The 22,019-nt window shown below is 36.4% G+C and overlaps 2 protein-coding genes across 4 annotated transcripts; both read left to right on the forward strand.

The window, feature by feature from the left end:
* The first annotated feature begins 3,784 nt into the window (after positions 1–3,784).
* LOC139815647 (N-acetylgalactosamine kinase-like) lies at positions 3,785–11,932 on the forward strand. The gene is made up of 10 exons (XM_071782694.1): positions 3,785–3,940; positions 6,009–6,221; positions 6,464–6,631; positions 7,511–7,736; positions 8,458–8,581; positions 8,817–8,992; positions 9,475–9,690; positions 9,959–10,076; positions 10,782–10,998; positions 11,239–11,932. Exons 2-10 carry the CDS (start codon positions 6,022–6,024, stop codon positions 11,411–11,413), a joined length of 1,620 nt encoding a protein of 539 aa, XP_071638795.1. The 5' UTR covers positions 3,785–3,940; positions 6,009–6,021; the 3' UTR covers positions 11,414–11,932.
* A 905-nt stretch (positions 11,933–12,837) lies between these two features.
* On the forward strand, positions 12,838–21,764 carry LOC139815648 (N-acetylgalactosamine kinase-like). 3 transcript variants are annotated; one of them, XM_071782697.1, is made up of 12 exons: positions 12,838–13,038; positions 13,180–13,417; positions 13,515–13,613; positions 16,105–16,294; positions 16,537–16,704; positions 17,640–17,847; positions 18,549–18,672; positions 18,901–19,067; positions 19,636–19,887; positions 20,148–20,265; positions 20,984–21,200; positions 21,446–21,764. In XM_071782697.1, exons 4-12 carry the CDS (start codon positions 16,122–16,124, stop codon positions 21,618–21,620), a joined length of 1,602 nt encoding a protein of 533 aa, XP_071638798.1. In that variant the 5' UTR covers positions 12,838–13,038; positions 13,180–13,417; positions 13,515–13,613; positions 16,105–16,121; the 3' UTR covers positions 21,621–21,764. The 3 variants fall into 3 exon arrangements, with proteins under 3 accessions (XP_071638798.1, XP_071638799.1, XP_071638796.1); XM_071782698.1 differs by lacking the exon at positions 13,515–13,613 and having other exon boundaries at positions 13,180–13,486; XM_071782695.1 differs by lacking the exon at positions 13,515–13,613.
* Positions 21,765–22,019: the final 255 nt, after the last annotated feature.

Consider the following 22,019-nt stretch of genomic DNA (forward strand, 5'->3'; position numbering starts at 1 on the left):
TAATTTGTCTTCCTAAGGGGCAACTTATCCATTACAAGATAGGTCGTCATAAAAGCCGAATCTATTAGGATTAAAGTCATAGGTCACGTGGAATATTGTTATGATCGTCGTTAGCAAGGCAAATTTTTATGTGCCAGAAAAGAACCGAACAAATCGGCTATGTTGCCTCTAATGAACTTGCCAACGAAGCAAAAAAATTACTTATTTTTAGACTTTTTTTCGTAATCGTTTTTCTCCTTGAGTTCTCATATTTTTATATATCGTAATTAATAATCGTATTATTTCAGACAAAAGGAGGAAAAATCGACTCTGAATTTGTGAAAGCATTACTTTAGTTTTTTTTTCTAAAATTTCCAAGGCATTCTACCATACATACAGAATTTCTATAATTATCTGGACAAAGTCAAAATTATAGCTCGTTGTTTGAAATTTATATTTCACACTTCTACCTTTTTCTCTACGTGAGCTACGTATAAACATTCGACATTCACAACGCACGAATGCTCGCGCGATATATCGCCGGGCGAAAGAGACTAAGCCGAGATGTCCGGCCGGCGGTTCGGTAAACATGACAAAGACTCATAGATCAGTCGCTGATCCGTGCTGCCGAGCTGTTCTTACCTCGCAGGACGGACCACAACGTTAAGTACGGTGACCGGCAAGCATGGATTGTGTTGGTCGAGTCGATTGTGTGTAAGTGCCTCGGAAGGAGAGGTGGAGAATAGAATTAGGCGAGGAGGTGCCGGAGAGGTTGAGCGCGGCGGGGGCGGTGGGGTGGAGGGAAGGGAAGGCAGTCCGAGAGTGGAGTGAGGAACTCGAGGGGTTGCGGGAGGCTGGAAGGAGCTAACCGCATCGTAATCAACGTAAAATGGCGTCGGGAACAGGGAACGGAGAACGGAGGAGCCTCCTGAGGTCGTGCCGCCATTGTTGATCACCCTCACCCTCGTATAATACGTGCTATACGGTTCGCCCAGGGATGCACCCTCCGTGGGCACCGCGTCGAGGTTCTTATATAGCCCGGCGGAATTTTATATCGCGCCCGGACGGATGCGAAACGTTTTACGATCGTGTAAAAGCGCGATTTCGGAATATAACTTAAAGACTTCGACGTTGCGAGTGCTTGTAACAATATATATTGACGCACGATAAAACTGAAAAAGCTAAATTTTTATATAAAATACTACCATTTTTTTTTTAAGCTATTAGCAACTTCACGTTTTACACTTGCAAAAAGTGAAAATAAAATATAATATGTTATACTTTCTGCCCAATTATTTTGATATATATTTGAAATATTATTTTTCACGCAAAAACTCGAGAAGATATCACAACGCGGTAGCTTTTACGTTAAGTACTTCCGAGCCCTTTTATTCCTCGAGACGAGGAGTATCTGATTCATAATACTGTTCTGCCCGACGGTTCATTTTGTATTTTACGATAAATCCCCGGTACGCTGGCGAGAAAGCGCGCCTCGCCGTCCGAAGTTGGATTCGACCCTGCGGGATGCTCGGCAAGTCGTAATAAATTACGCAGAAGTGGAGCCGTGAGCGGAGATTACTGGCCCGGTTTCTCCCACCATAGCATAGCAGCATCCGCCGGCTCCTATTTCACCACCAACCACTCCCCTTTTCACCACCGCCTGCACGATGGCGATGGCAGTTTCTCTTAAGCCCCCGCCGCCTGCCTGCCTGCCTGCCTGCTGCTGCAATTTTGACGGGTGCACGCCAAATGCGACGCTAATGAAATCGACTCGCGATTCGCGCTGCGGATTCAACGACACGGAAACCGCTCCGCAACGTTATACGGAGGTACATTTCAATCATGCCGTATGATCTCATTCGCAGCTCCAACGTTCCGGTATTATTCAGTGCTCTTTCGAGCGATAAGATATATTCAAATGATGAAGATACGAGTAACGATTCGTATGTACGTGTTTGCACTTTGGTAAAAATTAAAATCAGAATGTTTAATACTTTTGATTTGTTCAACTTCCAGGCAATTAATTTGACACGAGTGACTTGATGGCGAATATATATAAAAAAAATTGCGACTTAGGCATCTCTGACATTTAACCAGTCATATATATATGTATCCAAATTCGAACATCGATTTGCATATATATTCAATATATTTTGAATATAGCCGAACGTTTTTCTTTCGTAAAAAAAAATACGAGAATAGATTCGTTTGCTCTGGAACATACTCGAGAACGGCGCGGCGAATTAACAAGCCTCTCGTGATTTCGAATCCGTCCGCAACGAGCGTCGCCAACAAAGTCGGAGTAATTCGGATTGGCTGCGCGCGGCAGATCGCATAAAAATTCAGGGAAGTACTCTCTGAACGGTTCATTTCACCCGGGCTGATCGTGTTCGACTCAGCCTCGAGGGCAACATACATTATGGTGTGCTGACTGCCTACCATCTTCTCCGATAACGCAATTTAATCCCGAGAATGATATAAGGAACGCTTTTGTGTTATCCGCGCCGTTCCCGGAATACGTATTCCTCCTTTCTCTTCGAAATTGCGCGAGCTGCACGAGTGAGATTTAAACGCGTTTTCTAATTCCCTAGGACTGCGGTACTTTGCTCGCGATAGTCGTATCGAGAATGCTTACAAGATTATATTCTCTCTGATAGAGGGAAGAATCCAGTTAAATGAGATTTTTTAATATGACTCAAAAGTATAATGAATCTAATTTCTTTCAGAGGGGAAAGAAAATTATAAACGAGCATTCTTGTGCTTTAAATTTAAAACAATTAAAACTTAAATTTGAAATTATACTTTGTCATTCTCAATTCATCTCTCGGACAGTTTTTGCCTTTATCAAGATCTAAAAGTCTTGATACAATATTTATCGACAATTATAATTTTGTGCAACCGATCCATTAATGGTACGTAAAATATAGACATGAAATACAGACACGATCAAACAAACAATTATTACAAAACAATAGCAAAATATCTAGAGGCACGAATATTAGATACTAATTCTACCTTATCGATGGAACAAAAACGTTAGATATTGTTGCTCAAAATTCACTGCAATACTGTCCAGTGATTGCACAGAATATGTCCCAATATCTTACTCAATGACTTATCTTCAATAAACAGCGTTATTGATAACAATTGCTAATAAAATCAACTGAAGATAAATCATTGACCGCGATACCATACCACGCGTTATACTGGCTGCTGGTACCATTGCGAACTATTCTAATCGATAATATAACTCCTGTAGAAACATACGATTTAATCATTTGTATAATGCAAAATGCTTTGCCTAAAAATTACGTATTGAAAAACAAATAATACACTTTTCTAGCGGAAAATATTTATTTTGTTAAAAAAAAAAGGACATACTTTAGATCTTCCAAATATTACAAACATTAAGAACATCAAAATATTTCATGGTAGAAAAAAGGAAGAAGTTTTGGATAAAATTAAAAATGTGTATTATCGTGTATATAATATTTATCGTTGTATATTTTAATGTTGTAATTTAAAAAGAGGTATTATCCTGTTGGTTTGATATTATTTCAAATCCACAATTGCAAGTAAAGTAAGTTCCTGAGTGTTTAAAACCTGTGCAGATGAGCTCAGAAGTAATAAAACCGTTCAAATTTTAAGAAATTTTTGACGCTAGCTGTGTTCAAAGGCTAAAAGCATCTCGTTAGTGATCCACGTTTCATTAAGAACGTGTTCGAATAACCCGCCACATGCTATCGTAGGCAGTATGGCGAACCGTACACCCGGCAACAGCGACTCATTCGACGGCGTGTTGGTACCTCCTAAAACGACAGATCGATAAGTAACACGTCACGGTCCAGGAGTCGGAGTCGGAGTACGCGGGAAAACGCACCACGTGTTGTTGATAAGGTTAATCAACGGCGATAAGGCATCGCGTTATTCAGTAGACCGTCACAAGCTCCCGCAGAACGAGGTACGTTGCTCTGTCAAAGTTTACCGTAGTAAAGGTTGTTCCTTCTTCTCTGCGTGCTTCAGCGAACGGCTGAGCGATTCGCTCAGAGCGAACAGCTGACAACAGCACAGCCGGCGCCGCTATAGCCGCCCGTAAACAACCGTGTGCTCGCGCGCTCGCGTCGCCCGTATCACGGCGCTATTACGAAGTATGTGTATCATGTACCGCGAAATGGTTGCTTTGCTTTTCATCACTGCATCAGACCTAACTAGAACTTTCCTTCTCGATTGCGTCAAGCTTTAAACAATATATCTATTTTACTTTAAGAGAGTGTACGTTAGTTCGACTATAAAAAAAACCGACCTAATGTGTGTGCGATGTATCAAATAAAGATCACAATATCCGGCCGATGTTTGTAAACATGTTCGGAACGACGCGACGTTCGGTAGTCATAATTTCTTAGCGAGCGGAGATTGCTGAAATTTTTATGGAATTTTTAATCTTGAAACTTAAAGGGAATATTGGAACTGATTACCCGCATAAGTAAATAAAAAAAATTATTTCTATTTTATTTGTTTCTTCGATTTTTCAAAGCAGTAGAAAGAGAGAAACAGAAAGAAAGAGAGAGAGAGAGAGAGAGAGAGAGATATCAACTTTAAAATGATTATTTTTACCGGAAGAAGTCTTTCACAATACCTGCGGTCGCATCGCTCAACTTTCTCTTATGCATAAAAATTAGATAAACGATTGCGCAATGTGCAGCAGATGTTCTGTTGAACATCTGTATTATTACGTAACAAGAGTCACAAGGTAACAATAACACTGATTGGTATCGATGTTTAAAAATAAAAAAAAATAAAGATTCGATACGCTTGTGTACTAAAACATATCTAGCCGGTGTTCTTTTTGGTCAACATATTGAATTATTTGAACACTTTGGTTTCTAGTTATTTATAACTCGTAAGTAAATTGTTGATGTGTTTTGCATTTTTATTAACGGAAAGCTAAAATTGAAGATCATAAATAAGATACAAAGGAATCGTAGATAAAATACAGAAAATATCGGAAATAATCTGTGTATCATATATCTGTTATCATAAATTTTACCAATAATTTTGGTAAATTTAATAAATTCTTGTTATTTTCATTTAATTTATCACATTTACTCATAATTGCATTAGTGGCTTCGTAAATCTTATTCAGTTTATATAATGCCGCATTAACTCATCAATAATTTCACGATGTGAAGCAGATTTATTATACGGTTCGTGGTGCGAGCCACTTCGCCGTGTGTACATATTAAACGTCATTTCCATCCAATGCCAGAATTAAAGGGCGAGCTTGTACTCTGCGATCTCAATAATAAACGTTTGAATAACAGCACCGCAGTGAGCCGCGAGAATTAGATGCTTCACACGGTAATGAAATTTAATCGCGAGGAATTTATTATATACTTTATTGTTTATTAATATATGTTTGCTTTTATCTTGTAAAAAGGTCACCGGAGTATGATAGCACGACCGAGGGCAGTTATCAATTATTTTCGTGGAAATATTCTCATCTCGCCTTCTAATAAAAATTGTCAACCGCACAATTTCCATATATTTAATATATTACTACATATTCAGCTATACTACATGTTACGTGTTACACATTTTAAATTAATTAGATATATATAGGCAGAAATTAATATTATATTGCTAAATAATTATATATAATGCCTTTTAAAGGTATTTCTTGTTACATAATCGTATAGTTATATTGAGAATAAGAGGTTTAAATAGAAATTACCCAGCAATATCGCTGCAAGCATATCCTACTCAATGTATTTCCTGTAGCTTAACTTGAAACAGTATCCTAATATTCCTAATTAGTAATTACTAACAAAGTTACCGTCAATACCAAAACACGGTATTATTTATTCATTTAACCGCATCGTGTAACGGCGTAATTTCGTTAAACTAATTGTGCGATGAAAATAATGGAACTTTCAAAAAGGTGTAATGCGAATGCAAATTATTCCATTTGGAATAATTGGACGAAGCATCTCGCAGTATTGGAAAGTCTTAATTCTTATGTCTCTGCGTAGGTAGCTATTAGGAATGTCCCATATTGCTATGGACGTTGATATGAATAGCGAAGATAGCGAAGATAGTGAAGAGGATATCTACGCTTCGACGCGCGAACCTGTGCCCATCTTGGCACCCTCCGCCGATATTTTACCGCGATTAAAGACCTTAGCCGCTCATTTTACCTCCAAATACAATGTGGGGCCATCCTTCTTCGTTCGAGTACCAGGAAGGTATAAATTTCTTTTTGATAATAAATTATCTTTCCTTATAAGCTTTACCAAGTACTTAATATAACATTAATTACACAATGTATTACGTAGAATCTAATACGGATACTATAATTGTCATGCAATTAAATTTATATCTTTATTTTTGAAACGCAGCATTTAAGTTTTATAATTAGCTTCTAAAGATTTTGTAAACTGCTTTAGTAACGATAAATACATTTATGAATATTTCTGTTTTGTTACAGGGTGAATCTGATAGGCGAGCACATCGATTACTGCGGGTATGCCGTCCTTCCAATGGCCATTGAACAAAATATCCTTATCGCGTATGCGACAACGAAAGATAATGAGATTCATCTCACCAACGTAGATCCTAAATACAAGGATTTCCGATGCAGTTTCGAGAACGTGGGGTGAGTACAATTTGATAAGAGTCTAACAAGTTTATTCAGAGAACAATATTATAGTTTAGAGTACAAGTTTGAAGACTTGTTGATTAACTTTATAATAGTTCGTAAAAACTAAGCGACACATTTAAAGAAACTTTCCTGAGATTACTAAGATCTTGCGATACACAACGTGTCTAATATACAACGCAGTATACCGCACGTGATATATAACATTTCCTCCGCAACGCGTTGTCGTGCTCGCAGTTGTGGTCTTATGCACTTATATAGGCACTTATATAGTCCCCCTAACAATTTAACCCTGCTGATCCCTTACCGCGACCATCTTGGATTATGACGCTGAAGCTATAGAATTACGTGCAATTTATCTTTACAGCGTACGTGCGTTCATATTAGTTGAGATAAAATCCCTTTTCATCTCGTGATTAAATTAATTTGAATGAAAAGCAAGATTGTGATTTCACGATGTAAAAACCGGATTAAAAAAAATATAAAAGATGACGAACGGATCAATGTTACGTAATATAAGATAAGAAAATGACATCGTGTCCTCATATAACCTGGCTGTCGTTTGGATTAAATTACGTCCGCGCTTTTTTTACTCCCGGTATAATACTGAGGAAGATAATATGAACTTTTTTAATCTCATTCATTATTCAATTTCGCGCAACCACCGGATAGCATATAAAAATTGGTGTCCAAAAATGGACCATTATCGATATTCCGATTTTTCATATTATATGTACGCGTTAATTTTTACATAATAACCCGACAAGAGGAAAAAAAGGCTAAATATTCGAATAAAATATTTAATAAATACTGTAATAGTCTTTCTTGTGATCCTGAGGGTTAAATTTCTATAAACGTAGCATAATCGCATTTCAGATCTTGTATTAGTGATGATAGCGAGAGCGGGTCAGCGTGGTACAAATATTTTCTATGTGGTGTGAAAGAAACAGTGGAGATGATGGACCGATTTCGCCTTCCACCGAGAATGCGTCCAAAGGGAATTCTGGCTGCGGTATGGGGAAACATTATCCCTAATTCTGGCCTTTCCAGTTCTAGCGCGCTGGTCTCGGCCACGTTCCTTTCGGTCATACATAGTAATAAGGTGAGCGGTTTAATTATTCATCTTATGCGCAAGACGTTAAATATTATACTTTCTGTCCCATATTACGGAAATAATGTCATAAGCGTGTCATCTAAAAAAATAATTAACAGTGTGCTGCGCGCAAATGTCAAAGCTAAAGTTTGCAAATTACTTTTTTACACATTAATTGGCTCTAGAGATGTTTCTCACTTTGATGCAAAGTTACCCCGACAATTCCTTCATATAAAATTCTTCAATTAAACTTATCTTCAGCAGATCTACTATAAACGTAGAAATGATATCGTATTTGTCGATGTCAAGTATTAAGTGTTGAGAGGTATTGTGTTTAGCCGAGTGAATCAAATTACCGATCACTGCTTCGTATAACATTCTTCTGTTAATTCCTCCGCGCACTCGGATATAGATCCTATTATTTCCTTTGACGATGACGATGTTTTTCGTGTTTACTCGAACAGATATTAAAGGTGACATAGCCATTGCGAATCGTTGAGATAGTTTAATATTTTGTATTGTTTTTCGTGCGTCATTATCTTATGTATATACCTCTCAGTTTTCTATATAAATCTTATTATGTCCAGATTTCGACATTTTTCATTTTAAGTTTGTTCTCCGCAAACTCTTTGTTATTTTAATCGGATCATGAATATGCATTATTATTTTTTTTATAAATTATTATCACTATAAATTATAATCGTTACTATAAAAAATATTATTATTCAAGTTCTTTGTGGGGTTCCGTCGCATGCTAAAGCGTCATTTTGCGACCTTTAGTGCACGAGCAGAGAAACACATCGGCACTCAAGGTGGCGGAATGGATCAAACCGTCGCTTTTTCTGCAAAAGCAGGTAATCTTGACTTTTATTCATCGTACATTACATATTATAAATCACAAATTACCCGTTACAAAATTTTATAAAATGTATTTTTAAAAATTAGATCTAAAAAGAAAATCTCATAAATTAATCTATTTAATTAAAGTAATTCGCCAGAACTGTTTGATCGCGTTTAAAACAAGACTCTAGAATCGTGTTAAAATGCTCTCAATTTCTCATTTTTTCGCGATATTTTCCGTTTGTAAAGGTAATGCCAAGTTGATAGAGTTTTTCTCGAATAACGGGGAACTTTCCCACCGCGCATCTGACGTAACATTGACAGAAGGCGCAGTGTTCGTAATAGCACATAGTCAAGCGTATCACAACAAAGCCTCGACCGCCGATTACAATCTCAGAGTTGCGGAATGTCGATTAGCCGCACAGGTATTTATATTTTTATATATATGTATATATTAATGCCGCAAGGAAAGGAATTTTCGTTGCAACTATTATTACATATTTCTAAATGTCAATTTAGAATATAACGTGATTATATGACCCGATGTAATTTACCTTCTCAGTTCAAATGTCGCGAAGATTTTTAAATATCCATAAAAAAATAAGCGCAAAAAATTCTATTCAAAGAAACAGACTCTTTACCCGATTATACATTTCGCGCACGTTGCTCTTCGATGAACATTGATCGATGGCGGATTTATTTAGAACATTTTCTAACTTTTAGCTTCCTTAATTCTATTTCCTTCGCTTTTCCTTTCTTTCTAAAAATATTCTTCATTTAAGGACATAATAATGTAAAAGGAGAAATAAAAGTTTCACGAAAATATCCAATTAATCATTCATCACTCTCACATTGCGATCTCCCTTTCCCCAACTGATAATGAGTAAAATCTCTCATTTGTGTTTAGATGATAGCCGAGAAAAGAAATATAAAAGAAATATTCAAGAGTTATGCACATCAAGAGTCATGTACGTATAGTTGGAATATGGGTCCCAATATGGATTCCAATATGGAATGTGCTCAAAGATTAATAACGATTCAGGAGACGCTCCGCTTAGACTTGGACGAGATGGTTACTGTAGTAATGACAGAACTGCACGAAGAACCGTATACTCTTGATGAGGTACATACACAATATTGTTACTATTGTAATAAATAAAGAGTTTTTTTTCTTCTGTACAGTTCTCAAGGGGGAGCATAGAGCTTAGTAAAGATCATATTAAAGAAACGCGCCAAAAAATTTCATAAATCGCGCTATAAAGAATAATGAAGAGGATAAAAAATATTTTGCATAAATTATTCAATCGTGTTAAATGAATTAATGTCGAGCGAATGTCTTGTCGTTAACGATGAATCAAAGGACCATTATTGATGGTACATTTTTCTCGTAGATCTGTGAGAGTCTCGGTGTGGATTACGAACAATTGAAAAAAAGAACGCCTCTCGTCAGTTCCTTTAATAGTTCGCAAACGTTCAAGTTGCAACAGCGGGCTCTGCATGTTTATCAAGGTAAAAGCATCAATTTTCATGCGCTAGTAAATCACAAAATGCGATTTTTAATCCGATAAATCAAAAGAGCTTAAACTCTTCCTTATTTTTATATTAATATATTCTCAATTTTTTTGCGCGAACAAAAACCACGTTACATTTTCCCGCGAACTTCACGCTCATTATGAAAAAAAAAAACGTTCGAAGGTGTACTATTATAAAAAGTTAGAAGTTCAACTTTGTTAGTCTTCGTTAACTGTGTTATAAAAAGTATTTAAATATTTTCCATCTTATCTGTCAAGTGTCAATACTATATCATCAACGGCGTAAAAACAACGTGAAAAGTTACAGAACGAGTCCCCGAAGTACCTCCTGGTTTTGTGCACGACACTACACCGATAATTATAATCAATCATATACATTGTTCTATGAATGATCTTGCCGGACATATGTCGCAATTGCGACTTCTACACGATTTGAACACCGATATGAATCCTAAACTTAAGTGCCGCAGAAACTTAATCGTACAAAAAAAAAATCTGGTCATGAAATATTTAAAATTTATAATCATTTCTCTTCTATTTACTTATAGCTGTCCCTTTTAGCGTCACATTAAACACTCTGCAAATACCTGTTAAATGTTACATTGAATCATTTACCATGTTGAAAAGCACGATGGCCAGTAAACTCGCCTCGATTAACTGCAGCACTGCTTTTACACCGCAGAGGCCGGTAGAGTACGCGCGTTCTGCCGTATAAACAAGGAAAACCCTCGTTATGACACATGTAGAGGAGACAAGACGCTTCAAGAACTAGGCAACCTGATGTCGGAGAGCCACACCAGTCTCCAAAAATTGTACGAGTGCAGCCATCCTAGTGTGGATGCGCTCGTCGAAAGGGCCATGCTTTGCGGTGCATTTGGCGCTCGACTCACAGGAGCAGGGCAAGTATATTATTACACCGAGATAAAACGCTATAATAGTTTCTCGTACGCGGCAAAAAATTATATCTAGATTGAATTCTCTGCTGTGCTAGATGCTTTTTGTAACGAAGGAAAATTTATCGAATATTATATATTTAATAATTTACTCAATATTATTTTATTTTGTATTAATTTCACACACACACACATATTATTGTCACTTTTATGCCCCATAATGAAAGTGAAATTTCCGTATTGCAGTTGGGGCGGCTGTATCGTGGCGCTCGTCGATAAAAACAGAGTTCAGCAATTCGTGGAAGATCTCCGAGAGTATCTTTGTCAAAACAGCACAAAGGACCGAGCGGAACTCGAAGATATGGTATTCCCGACGTCACCGAACGACGGCGCTGCTATTTACACAGTGCCAACACTATAATTCTGAATCGTGAAACCCGCGCTATAATAAATAAATATATAGTAACTTCCCTTGGTCCGCGTCGTCACGTCGCCCCTTTATTGATATTCCATTATTTTCTCCTCACTTCACTTCGCGGTTTTCTTTCACCCTACAGCCCTACATCACAAATTTTAACTGAAAAAATAAAAAGTTGTCACACTTGCGCGCTTTCGGCGTTCCTTTGATATTTTTGGCGCTCGAATCTACCGCAAACGGACAGTATTATTTTTAGACATTACTCCTTGCTATTAGAGTGCCTTGTAATGTATACTGTGATATTCTCGAAACTATAATGTCAGGGATTGTATATCTCTCCTTTCTGTGATTCTTACATTTAAATATATAATTATAATGTGTGTTTAACGAGTTGTAATTCGCTATTCTAAAAATGTACGAAGTATAATTAATCGCATGATAAATCTTGTAATTAAAATAATTGATATGTAACGTATTTTTGCACGAAACAATTATAAATAAATAATTATACTCATGATGGAATATATCACTCTTAATCAACATATAATTTCAAATGATAAATATAATTTCAATTTGATAAAGAGACAATAATGCAAGATCAAAACATAGATCACTTTTAGATTTTTCCCCTTTACTTAATCCTGATCAACGAATCATTTCAACGAAGTTATTTTAATTCAGCAAAATCAAAACTTCTGACAATTGTTATAAACTTTGTAATAATGTAGAAAATTTTAAATATTGTTTCACTTCTGTAATGCGCGTTAATCGTGAAAATCGTGTTTAAAGCGTGATTAAAAATACATATATATTAGCACGTGTATCCGGATAGCGTCACTAAGCGATCCTGCTTTTTTAAATAATTTTAAAACAAATCCCTCTTTCATTTACTTTTTTCGTATTCGCATTCTATCACGCATTCTGTTGATATTGAATAAAATTGACAAGGCGATACTAAATAAAATAATTACAAAAATCTTAGATCGCCCTTGGTAGAAACCTTGTTGCATATAAAATTTTTCCTATTTTATCAGTCAAAAGAAAAACAAACATCTCACCCACGTATCCCGAATAAGAAACCTCATTTTCCGATTCAATCCTATTTGTCTTTTGGTGATACAATACTTGTCAACGGATCATATTCGCGCTTACAAAAGTGCCCTGTGTGTGTGTGTGTGTGTGTGTGTGTGTGTGTGTGTGTGTGTGTGTGTGTGTGTGTGTGTGTGTATACATATATAAGAAAATATATATATACCACACGCACACACATGGACGATGAGATATTATAGACAATTGCGCAGGCGTCATCGCCACGCTCGCGCCGATGGGCTTTTTGCGTGGCGAGATAACTCCAGAGGAGGGAATTTCGGAAGAGAGAAACGCGCACCGACAGTCGGCGAGCCGTTCTCGCGCGATTTCGTCGTCCTTCCTACCTCGATTTCGTATCCGTCTTCCGCGGCGCGTAGATGCTCCCCGTTTACGATTTTCGATCGACCGCAACGTAAAAAACTACGCCCGTTGGAATTTCACCGAAAGAGAATTTTCGCGTCCCGAACCGCGACGAAGGATCGGGCAGTCGCCGTTACCGGCGAATTTCGCTGGATATTATTGCAAATCCACAATTGCAAGTGAGTTCCTGAGTGTTTAAAACTTGTGCAGAGCTCAGAAGTAATCGCAATAAAACCGTTCAAATTTTAAGAAATTTTCGACGCTAGTGTTCAAAGGCTAAAAGCACCTCGCGATCGTTAGTAATCCACGTTTTTCTTTAGGAACGGTTCGAATAACCCGCCACGTGCTATCGTAGCCAGTATGGCGAGCCGTACACCCGGCAATAGCGACTCATTCGACGGTGTGTTGTACCTCGTAAAACGACAGATCGATAAGAAACCCGTCACGGTCCACGAGTCGGAGTACGCCGGAAAAACGCATCACGTGTTGATAAGGTTAATCAACGGCGATAAGGCATCGCGTTATTCAGTAGACCGTCGCGAGCTCCCGCAGAACGAGGTACGTCGGCTCTGTCAAAGTTTACCGGATCCCGAGATGCTTTATTAAAATCCGCCGCCACGTAGTAAGGTTGTTCCTTCTTCTCTGCGTGCTTTAGCGAACGGCTGACAACAGCACAGCCGGCGCCGCTATAGTCGCCCGTAAACAACTGTGTGCTCGTGCGCTTGCGTCGCCCGTATCGCGGCGCTATTACGAAGTATGTGTATCATGTACATACCGCGAAATAATTGCTTTGCTTTTCATCACTGCACCAGACCTAAATAGAACTTTCCTTCTCGCTTGCGTCAAGCTTTAAGCAATATATCTATTTTACTTTAAGAGAGTGTACGTTAGTTTGACTATAAAAAAACCGACCTAATGTGTGTGCGTTGTATCAAATAAAGATCATAATATCCGGCCGATTTTTTGTAAACATGGTCGGAACGACGCGACGTTCGGTTGTCATAATTTCTTAGCGAGCGGAGACTGCTGAAATTTTTATGGAATTCTTAATCGAGAAATTTTAAAAGAATAAATATTTAGAACTAATTACCCGCATAAATAAATAAATAAATATTTCTATTTTATTTGTGTCTTCGATTTTTCAAAGCAGTAGAAAGAGAGAAACAGAAAGAAAGAGAGAGAGAGAGAGATATCAAGTTTAAAATGATTATTTTTACCGGAAGAAGTCTTTCACAATACCTGCGGTCGCATCGCTCAACTTTCTCTTATGCATAAAAATTAGATAAACGATTGCGCAATGAGCAGCAGATGTTCTGTTGAACATCTGTATTATTACGTAACAAGAGTCACAAGGTAACAATAACACTGATTAGTATCGATGTTTAAAAATTAAAAAAAAATATTTGATACGCTTGTGTACTAAAACATATCTAGCTGCGGTGCTCTTTTTCGTCAACATATTGAATTATTTGAACACTTGGTTTCTAGTTATTTATAACTTGTAAATAAATTGTTGATGTTTTCGTATTTTTATTAACGAAAAGCCAAAAAAGATCATAGATAAGATACAAAGGAATCGTAGATAAAATACAGAAAACATCGGAGATAATCTGTATATCATATATATCTGTTATCATAAATTTAACTAATTTGGCAATTATACAATAATTGCCAATCATTTTGGTAAATTTAATAAAGCCTTGTTATTTTCATTCAATTTATCATATTTATTGATGATTATGAATAATCTCCAGTATTCAATTGACAAATGTAATAAATGCAAGTTAGTCGTTTTTCTGGCAATTATGTAAAATTACCAGTAAAGATGATTATTTTAATGAAATTTATCACACTAACCATCTGTATTGGTAATTATATATAATTATCGATTATGAATTAATAACATTTACGGCAATATCGATTCCTTACATGTCTTTAAAAACATATATTGAAACCGCGAATAGCCAGTCGGCAGTTCAAATTATCATACTAAACTCTGATATACTAAATCAGAAAAAGAGAGAGAGAGCAATATTTGAGCTCGACAGAGAGTTACCTTATTAATAAATTACTGGATGGTTGAGTTTTTTTCTGTAACGTGCATAACGTGCATTATCCGAATCTAAAATGTCAATTTGATAATGATTGATATATACTTTGAAGTACCAGGTAACACTCGACCATATTGATGACATTATCATTTGTATATCTTATCATTTGATAAAAGAAACGAATATTAAAGCTTATAAGCTGGATTATATGCAAACTGCAAACAATGTCTGTTTATTGTAATGTATTATATGGAAGTTTTCATTGTGCTTGCAATATCTTAGGAAAATGTTATGTTAGGTCAGTATGTTGCTGCATTGACCATTCCATTTCCGGCACAAATGCAATTCTGCCGTCATGCATTATACATATAGTGGCTCCATAAATCTTATTCAGTTTATATAATGCCGCATTAACTCGTCAATAATTTCACGATGTGAAGCAGAGCTTGTGTACTCTGCGATCTCAATAATAATGAACGTTTGAATGAAAGCACTGCAGTGAGCCGCGAGAATTAAAGGCTTCACACGGTAATGAAATTTAATCGCGAAAAATGTATTATATACTTTATTGTTTATTAATATATGTTTGCTTTTATCTTATAAAAAGGTCACCGCAGTATGATAGCACGACCGAGGGCAGTTATCAATTATTTTCGTGGAAATATTCTCATCTCGTCTTCTAATAAAAATTATCAACCGCACAATTTCCATATATTTAATATATTACTACATATTCAGCTATACTACATGTTACGTGTTACACATTTTAAATTAATTAGATATATATAGGCAGAAATTAATATTATATTGCTAAATAATTATATATAATGCCTTTTAAAGGTATTTCTTGTTACATAATCGTATAGTTATATTGAGAATAAGAGGTTTAAATAGAAATTACCTAGCAATATCGCTGCAAGCATATTCCTACTCAATGTAGGCTCCTGTAGCTTAACTTGAAACAGTATCCTAATATTCCTAATTACTAACAAAGTTACCGTCAATACCAAAACGCGGTATTTAATCATGCAACCGCATCGTGTATCGGCGTAATTTCGTTAAACTAATTGTGCGATGGAAATAATAACGGAACTTTCAAAAAGGTGTAATGCGAATGCGAATTATTCCATTTGGGATAATTGGACGAAGCATCTCGCAGTATTAGGAAGTCTTAATTCTTATGTCTCTGCGTAGGTATATAGCTATTAGAAATGTCCCATATTGCTATCGTTGATAAAGAAGAGAATATCGGGGATTCCATCAAAGACTATGTGCCCATCTTGGCACCCTCTGCCGATATTTTACCGCGATTAAAGACCTTAGCCGCTCATTTTACCTCCAAATACAACGTGGAGCCATCCTTCTTCGTTCGAGTACCAGGAAGGTATAAATTTATTTTTGATAATAAATTATCTTTTCTTATAAGCTCTATCAAATACTTAATATAAAATTAATTACACAATGTATTACGTATAATTTAATACGGATACTATAATTGTCATGCAATTAAATTTATATCTTTATTTTTGAAAGGCAGCATTTAAGTTTTATAATTAGCTTCTAAAGATTTTGTAAACTGCTTTAGTAACGATAAATACATTTACGAATATTTCTGTTTTGTTACAGGGTGAATCTGATAGGCGAGCACATCGATTACTGCGGGTATGCCGTCCTTCCAATGGCCATTGAACAAAATATCCTTATCGCGGTTGCGACATCGAAAGATAATGAGATTCATCTCACCAACGTAGATCCTAAATACAAAGATTTCCGATGCAGTTTCGAGAACGTGGAGTGAGTACAATTTGATAAGAGTCTAACAAGTTTATTCAGAGAACAATATTATAGTCAATAGTTCATAGTACAAGTTTGAAGACTTGTTAATTAACTTTATAATAAAGAAATAACTGTTTATTCGGCCAATAACTTTATAATAGTTCGTAAAAACTAAGCGACACATTTAAAGAAACTTTCCTGAGATTACTAAGATCTTGCGATACACAACGTGTCTAATATACAATGCAGTATACCGCACGTGACATATAACATTTCCTCCGCAACGCGTTGTCGTGCTCGCAGTTGTGGTCTTATGCACTTATATAGGCACTTATATAGTCCCCCTAACAATTTAACCCTGCTGATCCCTTACCGCGACCATCTTGGATTATGACGCTGAAGCTATAGAATTATGTGCAATTTATCTTTACAGCGTACGTGCGTTTATATTAGTTGAGATAAAATCCCTTTACATCTCGCGATTAAATTAATTTGAATGAAAAGCAAGATTGTTATTTCACGATGTGAAAACCGGATAAAAAAAATATAAAAGATGACCAACGGATCCGTGTTATGTAATATAAGATAAGAAGATGACATCGTGTCCTCGTATAACCTGGCTGTCGTTTGGATTAAATTACCTCCGCGCTTTTTTTACTCCCGGTATAATACTGAGGAAGATAATATAAATTTTCTTAATCTCATTCATTATATTCAATTTCGCGCAACCACCGGATATAACATATAACATCATATAACAAAATTGGTGTCCAAAAATGGACCATTATCGATATTCCGGTTTTTCATATTACGCGTTAATTATTACGTAATAACCCGACAAAAGGGAAAAAAGGCTAAATATCCGAATAAAATATTTAATAAATACTGTAATAATCTTTCTTGTGATGCTGAGGGTTAAATTTCTATAAACGTAGCATAATCGCGCATTTCAGATCTTGTATTAGTGATAGTGAGAGCGGGTCAGCGTGGTACAAATATTTTCTATGTGGTGTGAAAGGAGCACTGGAGGCAATCCCAGCGACGTCTGTTCCAACGGGAATTCTGGCTGCGGTATGGGGAAACATTCCCCCTAATTCTGGCCTTTCCAGTTCTAGCGCGCTGGTCTCGGCCGCGCTCCTTTCGGTCATACATGCTAGTCAGGTGAGCGCTTTAATTATTTATCTTATGCGCAAGATGTTAAATATTATACTTTCTGCCCCATATTACAGAAATAATGTCATAAGCGTGTCATCTAAAAAAATAATTAACAGTGTGCTGCGCGTAAATGTCAAAACTAAAGTTTGCAAATTACTTTTTTACACATTAATTGGCTCTAGAGATGTTTCTCACTTTGATGCAAAGTTACGCCGACACAATTCCTTCATATAAAATTCTCCAATTAAACTTTCCTCCAGCAGATCTGCTACAAACGTAGAAACGATATCGTATTTGTCGATGTCAAGTATTAAGTGTTGAGAGGTATTGTGTTTAGCCGAGAGCCGAGTGAATCAAATTACCGATCACTGCTTCGTATAACATTCTTTTGGATATAAATCCTATTTCCTTTGACGATGACGATGTTTTTCGTGTTTACTCGAATAAATATTAAAGGCGACATAGCCACCGCGAATCTTTGAGATAGTTTAATTTTTTTTATTGTTCTTCGTGCGTCATTACCTTATGTATATACGTCTCAGCTTTCTATATAAATCTTATGTCCAGATTTCGACAGTTTTCATTTTAAGTTTGTTCTCCGCAAACTCTTTGTTATTTTATTCAGATCATGAATATGCATTATTATCTTTTTTATAAATTATCACTATAAATTATAATCGTTATTATAAAAAATATTATTATTCAAGTTCTTTGTATTGCGGCGTCAATTGTCAAAGCGTGAATTAGCGACTCTTAGTGCTCGAGCAGAGAGACACATCGGCACTCAAGGTGGCGGAATGGATCAGGCTATCGCTTTTCTTGCGAAAGCAGGTAATCTTGACTTTTATTGATCGTACATTACGTATTGTAAATCACCCGTTACAAAATTTTATAAAACGTATTTTTAAAAATTAAATCTAAAAAGAAAATCTCATAAATTAATCTATTTAATTAAAGTAATTCGCTAGAATTGTTTGATCGTGTTTAAAACGAGACTCTAGAATCGTGTTAAAAAGCTGTCAATGTCTCATTTTTTCGCGATATTTTCTGTTTGTAAAGGTAAGGCCAAGTTGATAGAGTTTCCCTCGGATGAACCCCTACGCGCAACTGACGTAACGTTGACAGAATCCGCTGTGTTTGTAATAGCGCATAGTCAAGCGTATCACAACAAAGCCTCGACCGCCGACTACAATCTCAGAGTTGCGGAATGTCGATTAGCCGCACAGGTATTTATATTTTTATGTATGTATATATTAATGCCGCATTTCTCTCCCAAGAAAAGGAATTTTCCTTGCAACTATTATTATATATTTCCAAATGTCAATTTAGAATATAATTAACGTGATTATAAGACCCGATATAATTTACCTTTTCGGTTCAAATGTCGCGAAGTTCTTTAAATATCCATAAAAAAATAAACGCCAAAAATTATTCAAAGAAACAGACTCTTTACCCGATTATACATTTCGCGCTCGTTGCTCTTCGATAAACATTGATCGTTGCGCATTTATTTAGAACATTTTCTAACTCTTAGCTTCCTTAATTCTCGTTGCTCTTCGATAGACATTGATCGATGCGCATTTAATTAGAACATTTTCTAACTCTTATAGCTTCCTTAATTATATTTCCTTCGCTTTTCCTTTATTTCTAAAGATATTCTTCATTTAAGGACATAATAATGTAAAAGGAGAAATAAAAGTTTCACGAAAATATGCAATTAATTATTCATCACTCTCACATTGCGATCTCCCTTTCCCCAATTGATAATAAGTAAAATCTCTCATTTGTGTTTAGATGATAGCCAAGAAAAGAAATATGAAAGAAATATTCAAGAGTTATGTATATCGTTCCAATATGGGTCCCAATATGGATTCCAGTATGGATTCCAGTATGGATTCCAATATGGATCCCAATATGGACTGGAGTAAATATTGGGAAAGTGTTCAAAGTTTAATGGCAATTCAGGAGATACTCCGCTTAGACTTGGACGAGATGGTTACTGTAGTAATGACAGAACTGCACGAAGAACCGTATACTATTGATGAGGTACACAATATTGTTACGCAATAAATAAAGAGAGTTTTTTTTCTTCTGTACAGTTCTCAAGGGGGAGCATAGATCTTAATAAAGATCATTAAAGAAACGCGCCAAAAAATTTCATAAATCGTGCTATAAAAAATAATAAAGAGGATAAAAAATATTTTACATGAATTATTCAATCGTGTTAAATAAATTGATGTCTAGCGAATGTCTTGTCGTTAACGATGAATCAAAGGACCATTATCGATGGTATATTTTTCTCGTAGATCTGTGAGAGCCTCGGTATGAATTACGAACAATTGAAGAAAAGAACGCCTCTCGTCAGTTCCTTTAATATCTCGCAAACGTTCAAGTTGCAACAGCGGGCTCTGCACGTTTATCAAGGTAAAAGCATCAATTTTCATGCGCTAGTAAATCGCAAAACGCGATTTTAAATCCGATAAATCAAAAGAGCTTAAACTCTTCCTTATTTTTATATTCCAATATATTCTTAATTCTTTCCGGGCGAACAAAGACCATGTTACATTTTCCCGCAAACTTCGCGCTCATTGAGAAAAAAAACGTTCGAAGATGTACTATTAAAAAAGTTAGAAGTTCAACTTTGTTAGTCTTCGTTAACTGTGTTATAAAAGTATTTAAATATTTTCCTATATCATCAACGGCGTAAAAACAACGTGAAAAGTTACAAATCGAATCCCCGAAGTCCTAGTTTTGTGCACGACACTGCACCGATAATTATAATCATATACATTGTTCTATGAATGATCTTGCGGGACATATGTCAATTGCGACTTCTACACGATTTGAACACCGATATGAATCCTAAACTTAAATGCCGCAGAAACTTAATCGTACAAAAAAATAATCTGGTCATGAAATATTTAAAATTTATATTCATTTTTCTTCTATTTACTTATAGCTGTCCCTTTACCAACAACAAATTCTACGCACGTATTAATTAACGTCGAATCAGTTAGCGTCACATTAAACACTCTGCAAATACCTGTTAAATGTTACATTGAATCATTTACCACATTGAAAAGCGCGATGGCCAATAAACTCGCCTCGATTAATTAACTGCACCACTGCTTTTACATCACAGAGGCCGGTAGAGTACGCGCGTTCTGCCGTATAAACAAGGAAAACCCTCGTTATGACACATGTAGAGGAGACAAGACGCTTCAAGAACTAGGCAACCTGATGTCGGAGAGCCACACCAGTCTCCGTAAATTGTACGAGTGCAGCCATCCTAGTGTGGATGCGCTCGTCGAAAGGGCCATGCTTTGCGGTGCATTTGGCGCTCGACTCACAGGAGCAGGGCAAGTATATTATTACACCGAGATAAAATGCTATATAATAGTTTCTCGTACGCGGCAAAAAAGTGTAAATTATCTCTAGATTGAATTCTCTGCTGTGCCAGATGCTTTTTGTAACGAGGGAAAATTTATCGGATATTATATATTTAATAATTTACTCAATGTTATTTTATTTTGTATTAATTTCACACACACACATTAATGTTACTTTTATGTCTCATAATGAAAGTGAAATTTCCGTATTGCAGTTGGGGCGGCTGTATCGTGGCGCTCGTCGATAAAAACAGAGTTCAACAATTCGTGGAAAATCTCCGAGAGTATCTTTGTCAAAACAGCACAAAGGACCGAGCGGAACTCGAAGATATAGTATTCCCGACGTCACCGAACGACGGCGCTGTTATTTACACAGTGCCAACACTATAATTCTGATATTAAGTGTGATGAAACAAAATATTAATTCAAATTTCTCTCTATAATGGCGACAGCCGAATAGACAGTATATCGATTACATAACGTTCAATGGGATGATGTACAGCAAATATGTACAAATAAATCTTCATAAGATAATGGGAAACTGCTTAAAAATCACGCGATTATGACGAACATGACGGATGACGCTGACTAAAAGTGACCAACCTCGTAATTCTTCGTAATTCGTAATCCTTCTCGGCGATCCCTCGATGATCCTGTCAGTCCCCGTCGATGGCGTCGATACTCGATCCTCGCTCTCGCGACACCCGGGCACACAAACTCCGACCGACTCCGATGACGGACTTCAACTCCGACTCCGACCAACTTCACGACGTCTCTATACACGATCCG

This window comes from Temnothorax longispinosus, chromosome 7, assembly GCF_030848805.1.
Source record: "Temnothorax longispinosus isolate EJ_2023e chromosome 7, Tlon_JGU_v1, whole genome shotgun sequence".
NCBI lineage: Eukaryota > Metazoa > Arthropoda > Insecta > Hymenoptera > Formicidae > Temnothorax > Temnothorax longispinosus.

Bases quoted from the DNA above. Each gene is read 5' to 3' on its own strand.
- LOC139815647 (XM_071782694.1), top strand. From the start codon at position 6,022: ATGTCCCATATTGCTATGGACGTTGATATGAATAGCGAAGATAGCGAA. The intron at 6,222-6,463 runs GTATAAATTTCT...GTTTTGTTACAG, and splicing joins TTCGTTCGAGTACCAGGAAG to GGTGAATCTGATAGGCGAGC. The intron at 8,993-9,474 runs GTATTTATATTT...ATTTGTGTTTAG, and splicing joins AATGTCGATTAGCCGCACAG to ATGATAGCCGAGAAAAGAAA.
- LOC139815648 (XM_071782698.1), top strand. From the start codon at position 16,122: ATGTCCCATATTGCTATCGTTGATAAAGAAGAGAATATCGGGGATTCC. The intron at 16,295-16,536 runs GTATAAATTTAT...GTTTTGTTACAG, and splicing joins TTCGTTCGAGTACCAGGAAG to GGTGAATCTGATAGGCGAGC. The intron at 17,848-18,548 runs GTGAGCGCTTTA...TTATTATTCAAG, and splicing joins CGGTCATACATGCTAGTCAG to TTCTTTGTATTGCGGCGTCA.